This window comes from Alosa pseudoharengus, unplaced genomic scaffold, assembly GCF_046254945.1.
Source record: "Alosa pseudoharengus isolate Yale_2024_CS ecotype anadromous, Long Island Sound unplaced genomic scaffold, YU_APseudo_1.1 YU_APseudo_1.1_scf_5, whole genome shotgun sequence".
NCBI lineage: Eukaryota > Metazoa > Chordata > Actinopteri > Clupeiformes > Clupeidae > Alosa > Alosa pseudoharengus.
Window position 1 is genome coordinate 42,601,174 of NW_027468837.1, and position 12,500 is coordinate 42,613,673.

General features: G+C 43.2%; 2 protein-coding genes across 3 annotated transcripts in view; both read left to right on the top strand.

The window, feature by feature from the left end:
* tubb1 (tubulin, beta 1 class VI) overlaps positions 1-10,158 on the top strand; it is a 20,996-nt gene extending 10,838 nt beyond the window's left edge. Inside the window, exon 5 of the transcript XR_012983061.1 lies at positions 10,083-10,158. The gene's annotated coding sequence lies outside the window, so the exon portion shown is untranslated. The remainder of the gene's footprint in view (positions 1-10,082) is intronic.
* mon1a (MON1 secretory trafficking family member A) overlaps positions 8,399-12,500 on the top strand; it is a 28,823-nt gene continuing 24,721 nt past the window's right edge. The window contains exons 1-4 of one of the 2 annotated variants that reach the window (XM_076268432.1): positions 8,399-9,395; positions 10,083-10,282; positions 11,640-11,661; positions 12,130-12,464. In XM_076268432.1, coding sequence (XP_076124547.1) covers positions 10,162-10,282; positions 11,640-11,661; positions 12,130-12,464 — 478 coding nt within the window. In that variant the 5' untranslated portion in view covers positions 8,399-9,395; positions 10,083-10,161. Of the gene's footprint in view, positions 9,396-10,082; positions 10,283-11,639; positions 11,662-12,101; positions 12,465-12,500 lie in introns of both variants that reach the window. The other variant, XM_076268431.1, reaches the window with a different exon arrangement.

The following is a 12,500-nucleotide window of genomic DNA, read 5'->3' on the forward strand; positions in this document are numbered from 1 at the left end:
GTGGTGTGATGTCATTAGCGGGCCATCTCGTAGGTGGGGTGGGGTTGGGTGGGGTGGGGTGGTGTGATGTCATTAGCGGGCCATCTCGTAGGTGGGGTGGGGTGGGGTTGGGTGGGGTGGGGTGGGGTGGTGTGATGTCATTAGCGGGCCATCTCGTAGGTGGGGGTGGGGTTGGGTGGGGTGGGGTGGGGTGGGGTGGGGTGGTGTGATGTCATTAGCGGGCCATCTCGTAGGTGGGGTGGGGTTGGGTGGGGTGGGGTGGTGTGATGTCATTAGCGGGCCATCTCGTAGGTGGGGGTGGGGTTGGGTGGGGTGGGGTGGTGTGGTGTGCGGTGGGGTACCATGGGTGGATCCCTTTTGGCTTTGCTGGCTGTTCTGTTTGACACATCTATTATCTATCTGCTTGGTGTGTTGGAGCTTCTCTCTTCTTTAACACACACAGCTTTGCCCTGAGGCCTGTACTACACAGCAGAGTTTAGGCCCCGAGGCCTGTACTACACAGCAGAGGCCCTGAGGCCTGTACTACACAGCAGAGTTGAGGCCTGTACTACACAGCAGAGTTTAGGCCCTGAGGCCTGTACTACACAGCAGAGTTGAGGCCTGTACTACACAGCAGAGGCCCTGAGGCCTGTACTACATAGCAGGGTTGAGGCCTGTACTACAGAGCAGGGTTGAGGCCTGTACTACATAGCAGGGTTGAGGCCTGTACTACATAGCAGGGTTGTTAGTGATACAAAGATGGTTCTCTCTTAGCCCAAGTACATTGCCGTGCTAACTTATGCTGAACTCTTTCCCTCCACTGGAGCAGGTTGTTGATGTTTAAGATAAAAGATCAAAACACAAAACAGAACTGTCTCACAACCGATGTAATATGTTGGAATAATGGATGCAGTAATCATACCTGCAAGCTTCTCTCAAATAGGCTAGCAGCGGAATTTAAACATGTTTGATCCCGTAAATATATTCAACACTGCTGCAAGTGAGCGCATATTAGTATGGATGTACCATAAGACCAAGTGAGCTCATATTAGTATATTAGTATGGATGCATCATAAGACCATGTGAGTGCATATTAGTATATTAGTATGGATGCACCATAAGACCAAGTGAGCTCATATTAGTATGGATGCACCATAAGACCAAGTGAGCTCATATTAGTATATTAGTATGGATGCACTATAAGACCAAGTGAGCTCATATTAGTATTTTAATATATTAGTATATTAGTATATTAGTATGGATGTACCATAAGACCAAGTGAGCGCACATTAGTATAGATGCACCATAAGACCAAGTGAGCGCATATTAGTATATTAGTTTAGTAGTATGGATATACTATAAGACCAAGTGAGCTCATATTAGTATGGATGCACCATAAGACCAAGTGAGCGCATATTAGTATATTAGTATGGATGCACCATAAGACCAAGTGAGCGCATATTAGTATATTCGTTTATTAGTATGGATGTATCATAAGACCAAGTGAGCTCATATTAGAATATTAGTATATTAGTATATTAGTATGGATGTACCATAAGACGAAGTGAGCGCATATTAGTATATTAGTATGGATGCACCATAAGACCAAGTGAGCGCATATTAGTATATTAGTATCAATGTGCCATAAGACCAAGTGAGCGCATATTAGTATATTAGTTTATTAGTATGGATGCACCATAAGACCAAGTGAGAGCATATTAGTATATTAGTTTATTAGTATGGATGTACCATAAGACCAAGTGAGCTCATATTAGAATATTAGTATATTAGTATGGATGTACCATAAGAGCAAGTGAGCTCATTAGTATGGATGCACCATAAGACCAAGTGAGCGCATATTAGTATATTAGTATGGATGTACCATAAGACCAAGTGAGCTCATATTAGAATATTAGTATATTAGTATGGATGTACCATAAGACCAAGTGAGCGCATATTAGTATATTAGTATCAATGTACCATAAGACCAAGTGAGTGCATATTAGTATATTAGTATGGATGCACCATAAGACCAAGTGAGCTCATATTAGTATCAATGTACCATAAGACTATATCATAGCGACAGATTCGGTTATTGCAATACTGTCAGTTAAAAATCACCCTCTGTGATCTTCTCGTACAGAACTGAATAAGTAATCGTTTGTTTTTAATAATTCAAACACCACATTTTTACGTGAATGCGCTCATAGTTTGACTGTTTAACTTTACAGGGTGACACATTTGATAGCCTTTGTGGCACTTTGTGTCGAAGTTTATGCGTGACTGTGGTTAGATTTAGTCCAACCAGCATACAAAAAGACATCACTGGGCATGCTGGACTTGCTGTAGTACACCTGGCCTGTAGAACACCTGGTTTGTAGTACACCTGGCCTGTAGTACACCTGGCCTGTAGTACACCTGGTCTGTAGTACACCTGGCCTGTAGTCCAAGCACCTGGCCTGTAGTACACCTGGCCTGTAGTCCAAGCACCTGGCCTGTAGTACACCTGGTCTGTAGTACACCTGGCCTGTAGTACACCTGGTCTGTAAAACACCTGGCCTGTAAAACACCTGGCCTGTAGTACACCTGGCCTGTAGTCCAAGCACCTGGCCTGTAGTACACCTGGCCTGTAGTACACCTGGCCTGTAGTCCAAGCACCTGGTCTGTAGTACACCTGGCCTGTAGTACACCTGGTCTGATCGTTTGGAAACATGGTCCTACTTCCTCCTGTTCTCTCAAACCAAATTTGTTCTGTTTTTTTTATGGACATCTAGTATCAAATAAATCTGAGTAGTATTTCTACAGTGTGTGGCTTTTTATACTCATATTAATCTATACTCATATTAATCTAGTATACTAATTTAATCCTATGTAATACTATTTAAATTATATCTGTATACTAATTTAATCCTATTTAATCTAGTATACTAATGTAATCCTATTTAATCATATTAATAGTATGAATATTAATATAGCTATTCATGCTACCCCATAGTTGCCCTGGATTTCAGGGTTGGGGTGGTATTTGCCCTATTTGCCCTGGGTTTCAGGGTTGGGGTGGTATTTGCCCTATTTGCCCTGGGTTTCAGGGCTGGGGTGGTATTTGCCCGGGGTTTCAGTTCTGAATGCTGACAGACAGGACAGATTTGAGGGGAATTGCACAGTTGAAGAATAGTACAGTTATTTAGACACAATACAACCTCACAACAGGACACTGGGAGTTCTAATACAACCTCAAAACAGGACACGGGGAGTTCTAATACAACCTCACAACAGGACACTGGGAGTTCTAGAGACTGAAACAATGTGATCCAGACAGCAGTCCACTGGAGCAGAGGAAGACTGGTCATGTGGTTATTGTGTGTGTGTGTGTGTACAGTATGTGGTGTGTGTGTGTGTGTGTGTATGTGGTGTGTGTGTGTGTGTGTGACTGACATCCCCCTCCCTCTGCAGTGCATGTGCCGTGGGGAGATTAGATATCATACGCTGAGCACAATGCTAGTGGCTCCCGCGGCTGCCTCTGCTGGACACAGAGATAAGACCTCGTGCACAGAGGATGGTGTGTGTGTGTGTGTGTGTGTGTGTGTGTGTGCACTTCTCTACATCACAGCAGAGTGCGTCAAATACAACTACAACTGGAACTCATTCACACAGGCACCTGTTCCCACTGCTTCTTTTAGAACACAAACATGTTCCCACTGTTGCCTTTAGAACACAAACATGTTCCCACTGCTGCCTTTAGAACACAAACATGTTCCCACTGCTGCTTTTAGAAAACAAACATGGCACCTGTTCCCACCGGTCCCTTTAGAACACAAACATGTTCCCACTGCTGCCTTTAGAACACAAACATGTTCCCACTGCTGCCTTTAGAACACAAACATGGCACCTGTTTTCACTGCTGCCTTTAGAACACAAACATGTTCTCACTGCTGCCTTTAGAACACAAACATGTTCCCAATGCTGCCTTTAGAACATAAACATGTTCAGACTGCTGCCTTTAGAACACAAACATGTTCCCAATGCTGCCTTTAGAACATAAACATGTTCCCACTGATGCCTTTAGAACACAAACATGTTCCCACTGATGCCTTTAGAACACAAACATGGCACCTGTTCTCACTGTTGCCTTTAGAACACAAACATGTTCCCACTGCTGCCTTTAGAACACAAACATGGCACCTGTTCTCACTGCTGCCTTTAGAACACAAACATGTTCAGACTGCTGCCTTTAGAACACAAACATGTTCCCACTGCTGCCTTTAGAACACAAATGCATCACTGCAGAAGCACAACACGCTCTTCACTGGCACTACTAGAGCTGCTTTACAGTGCAGACCAGACACTCTTCTGACCTCTAGTGGCTAAAGAGTGCATGACAGGGGTCAGGGCATTTTTAAAGCACAAATCTACTGACTTTTAAGACTTCTTAAGGCCTCGGAAACGGAAGGGGGAAAAATACCATTACTGCGGTGTTGACTTATTGTATACAATAAGTATACAATAAATATACAATACCCCGATCACTTTTGCCTTCATCATAATTGTTGTTGCTGAATGCTGTGGAATGAGAATGCTTTGTCAGAGTGTGCACTAAACACAGGAAACTACCAGGCATTGGGCACAGGGCCACCTCACCAAACGCTTCCACACCTGTCTCAGGTAACACACACACACACACATAACAGGCATTGGGCACAGGGCTGTTGGAGTGGACGGAGCAGACATTCTGGGCTTTTCGTGTGAGAAACTAGTGATGGCCATTACCATGGCAACATAACATACTAAATACATTTGCATTTATTCATTTAGCAGACGCTTTTATCCTAAGTGACTTCTGTCAAATATATTACAAGCGCCATTTTACTACACCACCACCACCCCATACAACATATATATACACATATATACATGTGTGTGTGTGTGTGTGTGTGTGTACTAAATACATAAACTGAGACACACTCACATCTGTACATTCCCTCAGCCACCAGGATGGTGGGCCAATCAGCGACGAGAGGGGATTTTGTTAATTTCAAAATCAAAAGTGGTTGTGGTAAACAATAACAGTAACGCCTGAAAAAAAATGCAGTCAGAACAATATGTACATTTATACAGCAAAGGTAAATACATTGTTTCCTGCATTACATTCATACACGTAATACATTGTTTACATAAAGCAAAGGTAAGTGCAATGTTAGTGCAATGTTAGTGCGATGCAAGTGCAATGTTAGTGCAAGGTAAGTGCGATGCAAGTGCAATGTTAGTGCAAGGTAAGTGCAATGTTAGTGTGATGCAAGTGCAATGTTAGTGCGATGCAAGTGCAATGTTAGTGCAAGGTAAGTGCAATGTTAGTGTGATGCAAGTGCAATGTTAGTGCGATGCAAGTGCAATGTTAGTGCAAGGTAAGTGCAAGGTAAGTGCAATGTCTCCTGACTGTCGATGTCGCTTATTATCAGTTTGTAAAGGTTAGCAGGAAGTAAAGTTAGGAATCCCTGATCAAAGTGCACTGCTAAAAATAAAATCTAACCAAGTGTTATTAATCTTATATTAAGATTACTGGTAGACAAATTTGCTTGTTTTCAGGATGAGAAGTCTTAAAAGAAATCAAACTCTACCTAAATTAAGTCAAATGATTTTATGAGAACGTGCTAGGTAAGTCTTGGTTAGATTAATAAGACTTGACTTGGTTAGAATAATAAGACTTGGTTAGATTAATAAATCTTGGTTAGATTAATAAGACTTGGTTAGATTGTATTAGATAATTCGTTTTTGCAGTGTGATTGGTTCTGGAACAATTGTTTCCAAGTTAATGCAAAGTGCCCATGAGGATGTGAGGGTAGGACAATTCCACCCAGACTGTGTTCATGAGGTGAAGTGAGCCTATGTGTTCATGAGGTGAAGTGAGCCTATGTGTTCATGAGGTGAAGTGATCATATGTGTTTATGAGGTGAAGTGAGCCTATGTGTTCATGAGGTGAAGTGAGCCTATGATATCTGGCTAACAGACTGTGTTCATGAGGTGAAGTGAGCCTATGTGTTCATGAGGTGAAGTGAGCCTATGTGTTCATGAGGTAAAGTGAGCCTATGTGTTCATGAGGTGAAGTGATCCTATGATATCTGGCTAACAGACTGTGTTCATGAGGTGAAGTGATCCTATGATATCTGGCTAACAGACTGTGTTTATGAGGTGAAGTGATCCTATGTGTTCATGAGGTGAAGTGATCCTATGATATCTGGCTAACAGACTGTGTTCATGAGGTGAAGTGATCCTATGTGTTCATGAGGTGAAGTGAGCCTATGTGTTCATGAGGTGAAGTGAGCCTATGTGTTCATGAGGTGAAGTGATCCTATGATATCTGGCTAACAGACTGTGTTCATGAGGTGAAGTGATCCTATGATATCTGGCTAACAGACTGTGTTCATGAGGTGAAGTGATCATATGATATCTGGCTAACAGACTGTGTTCATGAGGTGAAGTGATCCTATGGTATCTGGCTAACAGACTGTGTTCATGAGGTGAAGTGATCCTATGGTATCTGGCTAACAGAGACTGTGTTCCTGAAGTGACAGGTATCTGGCTAACAGATAATATATAATATAATATATATGTTACTACAGAGAATAGTCACTATGAATGTTACTAGATATTATATATATGTTACTACATAGATATTATATATATGTTACTAGTGGCGCCGCCACCCGTAATCCTGTACGCACTGTGCCTACATTTCTTTTCACCGCTTTATCATTCAATCATTCAGTATTCCCTACAATATAAAAAATAGCTTGCGTAATGTCATTCAGTATTCCCTACAATATTAAAAATAGCTTGCGTAGTCTTGATTGAACATGCTTCGTGCACAGACGATAGTCCATGTTTGGGGCAGGAAGAGCGGACATCTCAGCATAAGGATACATTAGAAGATGATGATTGGTGTAAACTTTGTCATGACATGATGAGCAATTCTGGTGCTTAAAATCGCAACGTTCCATTCAGAGGTATAAATCATTCAAGCCAGTGATCGTCCTGAAAAGGAAACATCAGCTTAATATTTTTCAGGTGTTTAACAGTAAAAGGCGCACTGTTCTTAGCAGTGATGCTGACAGCAGTGAGATTAGGCATTGCATCCTCTACAGTCACTCTGTTTGGAACATTTCGCCATTCGGTTTCAAGATTGATAAGATTCAGTTAATGCGTAGAGCATCATCTAAAAGTTTGGGACAACCGCTTTAACCCTCTCTGATGTTATAATGACAACCAAAACAGCAGTGCAATGTATTTAGGGTGTAATGAGCAAATCCTTATTGCCAGTAGGCTACCATAACTGTGTTTTCTCTATCGCAAATCGCGACATTTCTCATTGGTTTATTATCCCCCCCCCCCCCCCTTTTTCGCGGGTTGGGTATGACGTTATCAAAGATCCTTGATTACTAGTACACCATACCCACGAACACACACACCATTTCACCCCCCCCACACACACACACACCATTTAATTACCCCCCCCCCCCCCAACACACACACACACACACACACCATACACACTCAATATATCTTATATCACTACTTTTAATTTATTCTTTAAAGTGGAGCTGGTTCATGAGCATAAGAGTTTCATTACTTATAATTATTTTTATGAGTACATGACAATAAACTAGGCCAGGGTGCCGTGACACATGATCAGGGCAGTCGTGGAATGGTCCAAGGCTTGATCACTTAATGACATAAAAAGTAAATGGGCCATTATATCAATTTCAAAATTAATTTCAATAAGGTTACGTTGCTTTGAAGTGAAAGGAGCATTATATAAAATGTTCTTTGCAGCACAAACAACAATGTTTACTGTTGATTCAGGGTGTAACGTCAACGTTGCTTGCTAACTCCAAAAAGCCCCACACTTTAGCAGAGACGCTTATATTACCAGCTTGCAAACAGGTTGAGGTAGGCTAATGCTAGGGCCAGATGCTGCAAAAGAACAGAAAAAATCCCCCTTTCTGATAACACGATTAAACGTTGCATTGATGATTTGTCGGAGGACATGGAATATGTACTGAATGAGAAACTACGGCTAGGGCCGTTCACACTAAAAACAATAACTGAAATGATAGGCCTAACCATAAAAAATATTGTTCTTGTTAATTAATTAATATGAATGACGACGTTCACACATAAACTATAACGACATGATGAACGATATCGTTGGAAATCACTTTCAAAGCGATTTTGAGAACAATAAAAGGCTAACAGCCAATCAGAACCCATCGTATTTTAGCCCTCACATTCATTAGGCCTAACACAAGGAGAGACTTTGCTTATTGTTGGTCAGAACGCTTTTATCGTCATGGTTATATTATAGTTATGATTATAGTTATCGTTCCTGAGGGATATTTCACAAAACCTAGATAAGGGATTAAGCTGGGATTTTTAGGTTATCCTGGATGAATTTAGCCTTGACTTGGTTTCACAAAAGAGATGGCACATAAGTTACCATGGGGATTTATTTTCTGCACCTAGCCTGGTCCCGACCAGGCTAACAGCCAAGCTAAGTTCATTCTAATGGTAATTATGTTGTCTTATTGGTTCAGCTAGCTGTCATTCACATCAGACCTCCGTGCTAATTTTTAAGGAGCTTTATTACATTTATAAATTATTTGATAAATGTATTTGTTCGCAAAACAAAACAGATTGTCTGCCTACTACCATATGGTTATTATTTCAATTGTGATAGCCTTATAATTATTAACATAGGCCTAGGTAGCCTACTCATTGTTTGCTTATTTTATTGATAGACGTTTGATGAATGAATGAGCCTACTGTAGTTGATTGGAAGTAGAGGGGCAAGTTTTCGAAGGTATTTTCAACTATTGCATTCAGTTGGTCTACCACGCCTACATCTGCTGTTTTACAGAAATAGCCATGATTCCCCATTCCAAAAAGGATAACTTTACTTCATTGTTAGTCTATATCAAAAGCGGTTGTTCACTTTGTGTGAATGATGCTATTTTCCGCGTCTTTTTTATTCCAACCTTGGGCACTTTGGAGCAGAAACGAGAACGTGCACACATCCTGAATTACATACACCTGGCTTGACATAGTCGCTCCTACTCATCCTGGATTGGCATTAGTGAAACGAATTGAGCTAGGATGACCAGACAACGCTATGTCAAACCTCGCTTTATCACTTATCTTGGATGTCTTAATTCTGCCTTTGTGAAATACCCCTCAGCTTTTGTCTCACAATTTCAATAACCACAAGCTGATAGTAAAGTGCAAACACTGGACAGCCTCAGAACCACATCCCCCATAATTCAGCGCGAACACCGAGGTCGCCTGTGTGACAGAGCCAGAGTTCATTGTACGCTCCGGAGAAGTCCGAACATTGCAAAATGCATGATCACCGAGACCAGTGAGAGGTAGTTATCAACACCTTACCTCTTCTGTCTTTTAGAATATGGAAGCCCCACTAAGAGACGGCTTCGACTTGCACGTGTCTCAAACACAGGTTATACCATCAGAGCCTGTTTCTATTAGCGAGATAACAGCGTTTGCATGCTAGTCGTTAGCCACAGATTGACGCTACGCTCAGATTTTCTCATCGCTCATCTTCCGGCTTCGAGATCGAAGGCCTTTACGGATGATTGTTGTTTTTTGTTTGTTAATGGCTGTGGAAGCCCTTTTAATATACTCACGCCTTTACAGAGACAATATTCTCTAACGCATCATCAACTTATTTCGACTTCGGGAGCAAACGTTTGTGCGTTCAATAACAAGTCAAAGTTAAAAGAATGCAAACAAAATTGAAGTTAGTTTAATGGTGTTACCATTAGACATCTGCCAGTTGTCTTACGCCAAGTGAATTTGCGCCAGGTAGACTACTGTATCACTGATGTTGTCTACACATACCGAGCAGCATTTAAAATCAGACAGTCGAGTGACACTGACCCACGTGACTGACGTCATACTTAACAGTTTAACTTATTTGTCTAGTTAGCAGGGGGTTGAGTTATCTATTTGCCCTTACATAGCTATCAGATGTCATGTTCTGTGTGTGTGTGTGTGTGTGTGTGTGTGTGTGTGTGTGTGTGTGTGTGTGGCGTCAGTCTTTAGGTATGCTGTGAGCTGACACAGGGCAGCGGCGGTCACTGCACAGGTGAGTGCACAGGTGACGCAGCAGTTGTCATGGCGGCCGATGTGCACAGCCAGCCGTGGGAGTCGTCCAATGGCAGCCTGAGCGTGGAACGCCTGCGCACTGACCGGGCCGACAGCCCAACCCCTGGGCTAGTGGAGGGAACAGAACCAGGTGAGAACCAGCAGAACCCACTCTGATATGTTGTAATGCAGAACCTACTCTAACACATGTTCTACATGAGAACCAGCAGAACCCACTCTGATATGTTGTAATGCAGAACCTACTCTAACACATGTTCTACATGAGAACCAGCAGAATCCACTCTGATATGTTGTAATGCAGAACCTACTCTAACACATGTTCTACATGAGAACCAGAACAATCCACTCTGACACATGTTCTAATGAATCCACTCTGACACGTGTTCTAACTGACTCATGTTCTAATGTAGAATCCACTCTGGCACATGTTCTAACTGACACATGTTCTAATGAATCCACTCTGGCACATGTTCTAACTGACACATGTTCTAGTGTAGAATCTAATCATTCTGTGTCATATCAGACATAATCCAGGAAAATGGTTGCCGCACCATCTCAGATTTTGCTCAGTTTGCTTCTTATGTGTGCGCGATGTCTTGCGATGGCTGTGTGTTGTTGCTTGTGATGTGTGTGTGTGTGTGTGTGTGTGTATTGTTGTTTGTGATGGGTGTGTGTGTGTGTTGCCTGTGCTGTGTGTGTTGTTGCTTGTGATGGGTGTGTGTGTGTTGTTGCCTGTGATATGTTTGTGTGTGTGTGTTATGTGTTGCGATGGCTATATTGTGTGTTGTTTCCTGTGATGTGTGTGTGTGTGTGTGTGTTGTTGCCTGTGATGTGTGTGTGTGTATGTGTGTTGTTGCCTGTGATGTGTGTGTGTGTGTGTATGTGTGTTGTTGCCTGTGATGTGTGTGAAATGTGTTGTTGCTCCTCATGTGTGTGTGCTGTGTGAGGTATGATGTGTGTCTTGCCTCTAATGTGTGTGTATGTGGTATAGTGTGTGTGTGTGTGTGTGTGTGTGTTGAGCAGGTGCAGGTTGTCAGATGTCTGTCCTGTAATGTGTGTGTGGTGTAATGTGTGTGTGTGTGTGTGTTGAGCAGGTGCAGGTTGTCAGATGTCTGTCCTGTAATGTGTGTGTGGTGTAATGTGTGTGTGTGTGTTGAGCAGGTGCAGGTGGTCAGATGTTTGTCCACACCACTCAGTGTGTGTGTGTGTGTGTGTGGTGTAATATGTGTGTCTGTGTGTGTGTGTGTGTGTGTTGAGCAGGTCCAGGTGGTCAGATGTTTGTCACCACTCAGTGTGTGTGTGTGTGTGGTGTAATATGTGTGTGTGTGTGTGTGTGGTGTAATGTGTGTGTCTGTGTGTGTGTCTGTGTGTGTGTGTGTGTGTAGGTGCAGGTGGTCAGATGTTTGTCACCACTCAGTGTATGTGTGTGTGTGTGTGTGTGGTGTAATGTGTGTGTGGTGTAATGTGTGTGTGTGTGTGTTGAGCAGGTGCAGGTGGTCAGATGTTTGTCCACACTACTCTGTATGTGTGTGTGTGTGTGTGTGTGTGTGTGTGGTGTAATGTGTGTGTGTGTGGTGTAGTGTGTGTGGTGTAATGTGTGTGTGTGTGGTGTAATGTGTGTGTGTGTGTGTGTGTGTGTGTGTGTGTGTGTAATGTGTGTGTGTGTGTGTGTAATGTGTGTGTGTGTGTGGTGTAATGTGTGTGTGTGTGGTGTAATGTGTGTGTGTGTGTGTGTGTGTGTGGTGTAATGTGTGTGTGTGTGTGTGTGTGTGGTGTAATGTGTGTGTGTGTGTGGTGTGATGTGTGTGTGTGTGTGTGTGTGTGTGTGTGTGTGTGTGTGGTGTAATGTGTGTGTGTGTGTGTGTGTGGTGTAATGTGTGTGTGTGTGTGTGTGTGTGGTGTAATGTGTGTGTGTGGTGTAATATGTGTGTGTGTGTGTGTGTGAGCAGGTGCAGGCGGTCAGATTTTTGTCCACACCACTCAGTCGTTTGAGGACTTGACGGCAGATACGGAGGAGAGGGCGGAGCCAGAGTGTACGGAGGGGGAGGAGCTTCCCCTGGAGGAGGGGCCAGAAGGGGAGGAGGAGCTACATCAGGAGGAGGGGGCGGGGCCAGGGCGGGAGAAGCACGAGGACGTGTCCAGTGAGGCGTGGCGCTCACACAGGAAGCACGTGTTCGTGCTGAGCGAGGCGGGGAAGCCCATCTGGTCGCGCTACGGCACCGAGGAGGCCCTCTCCTCCACCATGGGCGTCATGATGGCCCTCGTGTCCTTCGTGGAGGCCGGCAACAACGCCATCCGCTCCATCCACGGAGGTGTGTGTGTGTGTGTACTCTTACCAGTGTGTGTGT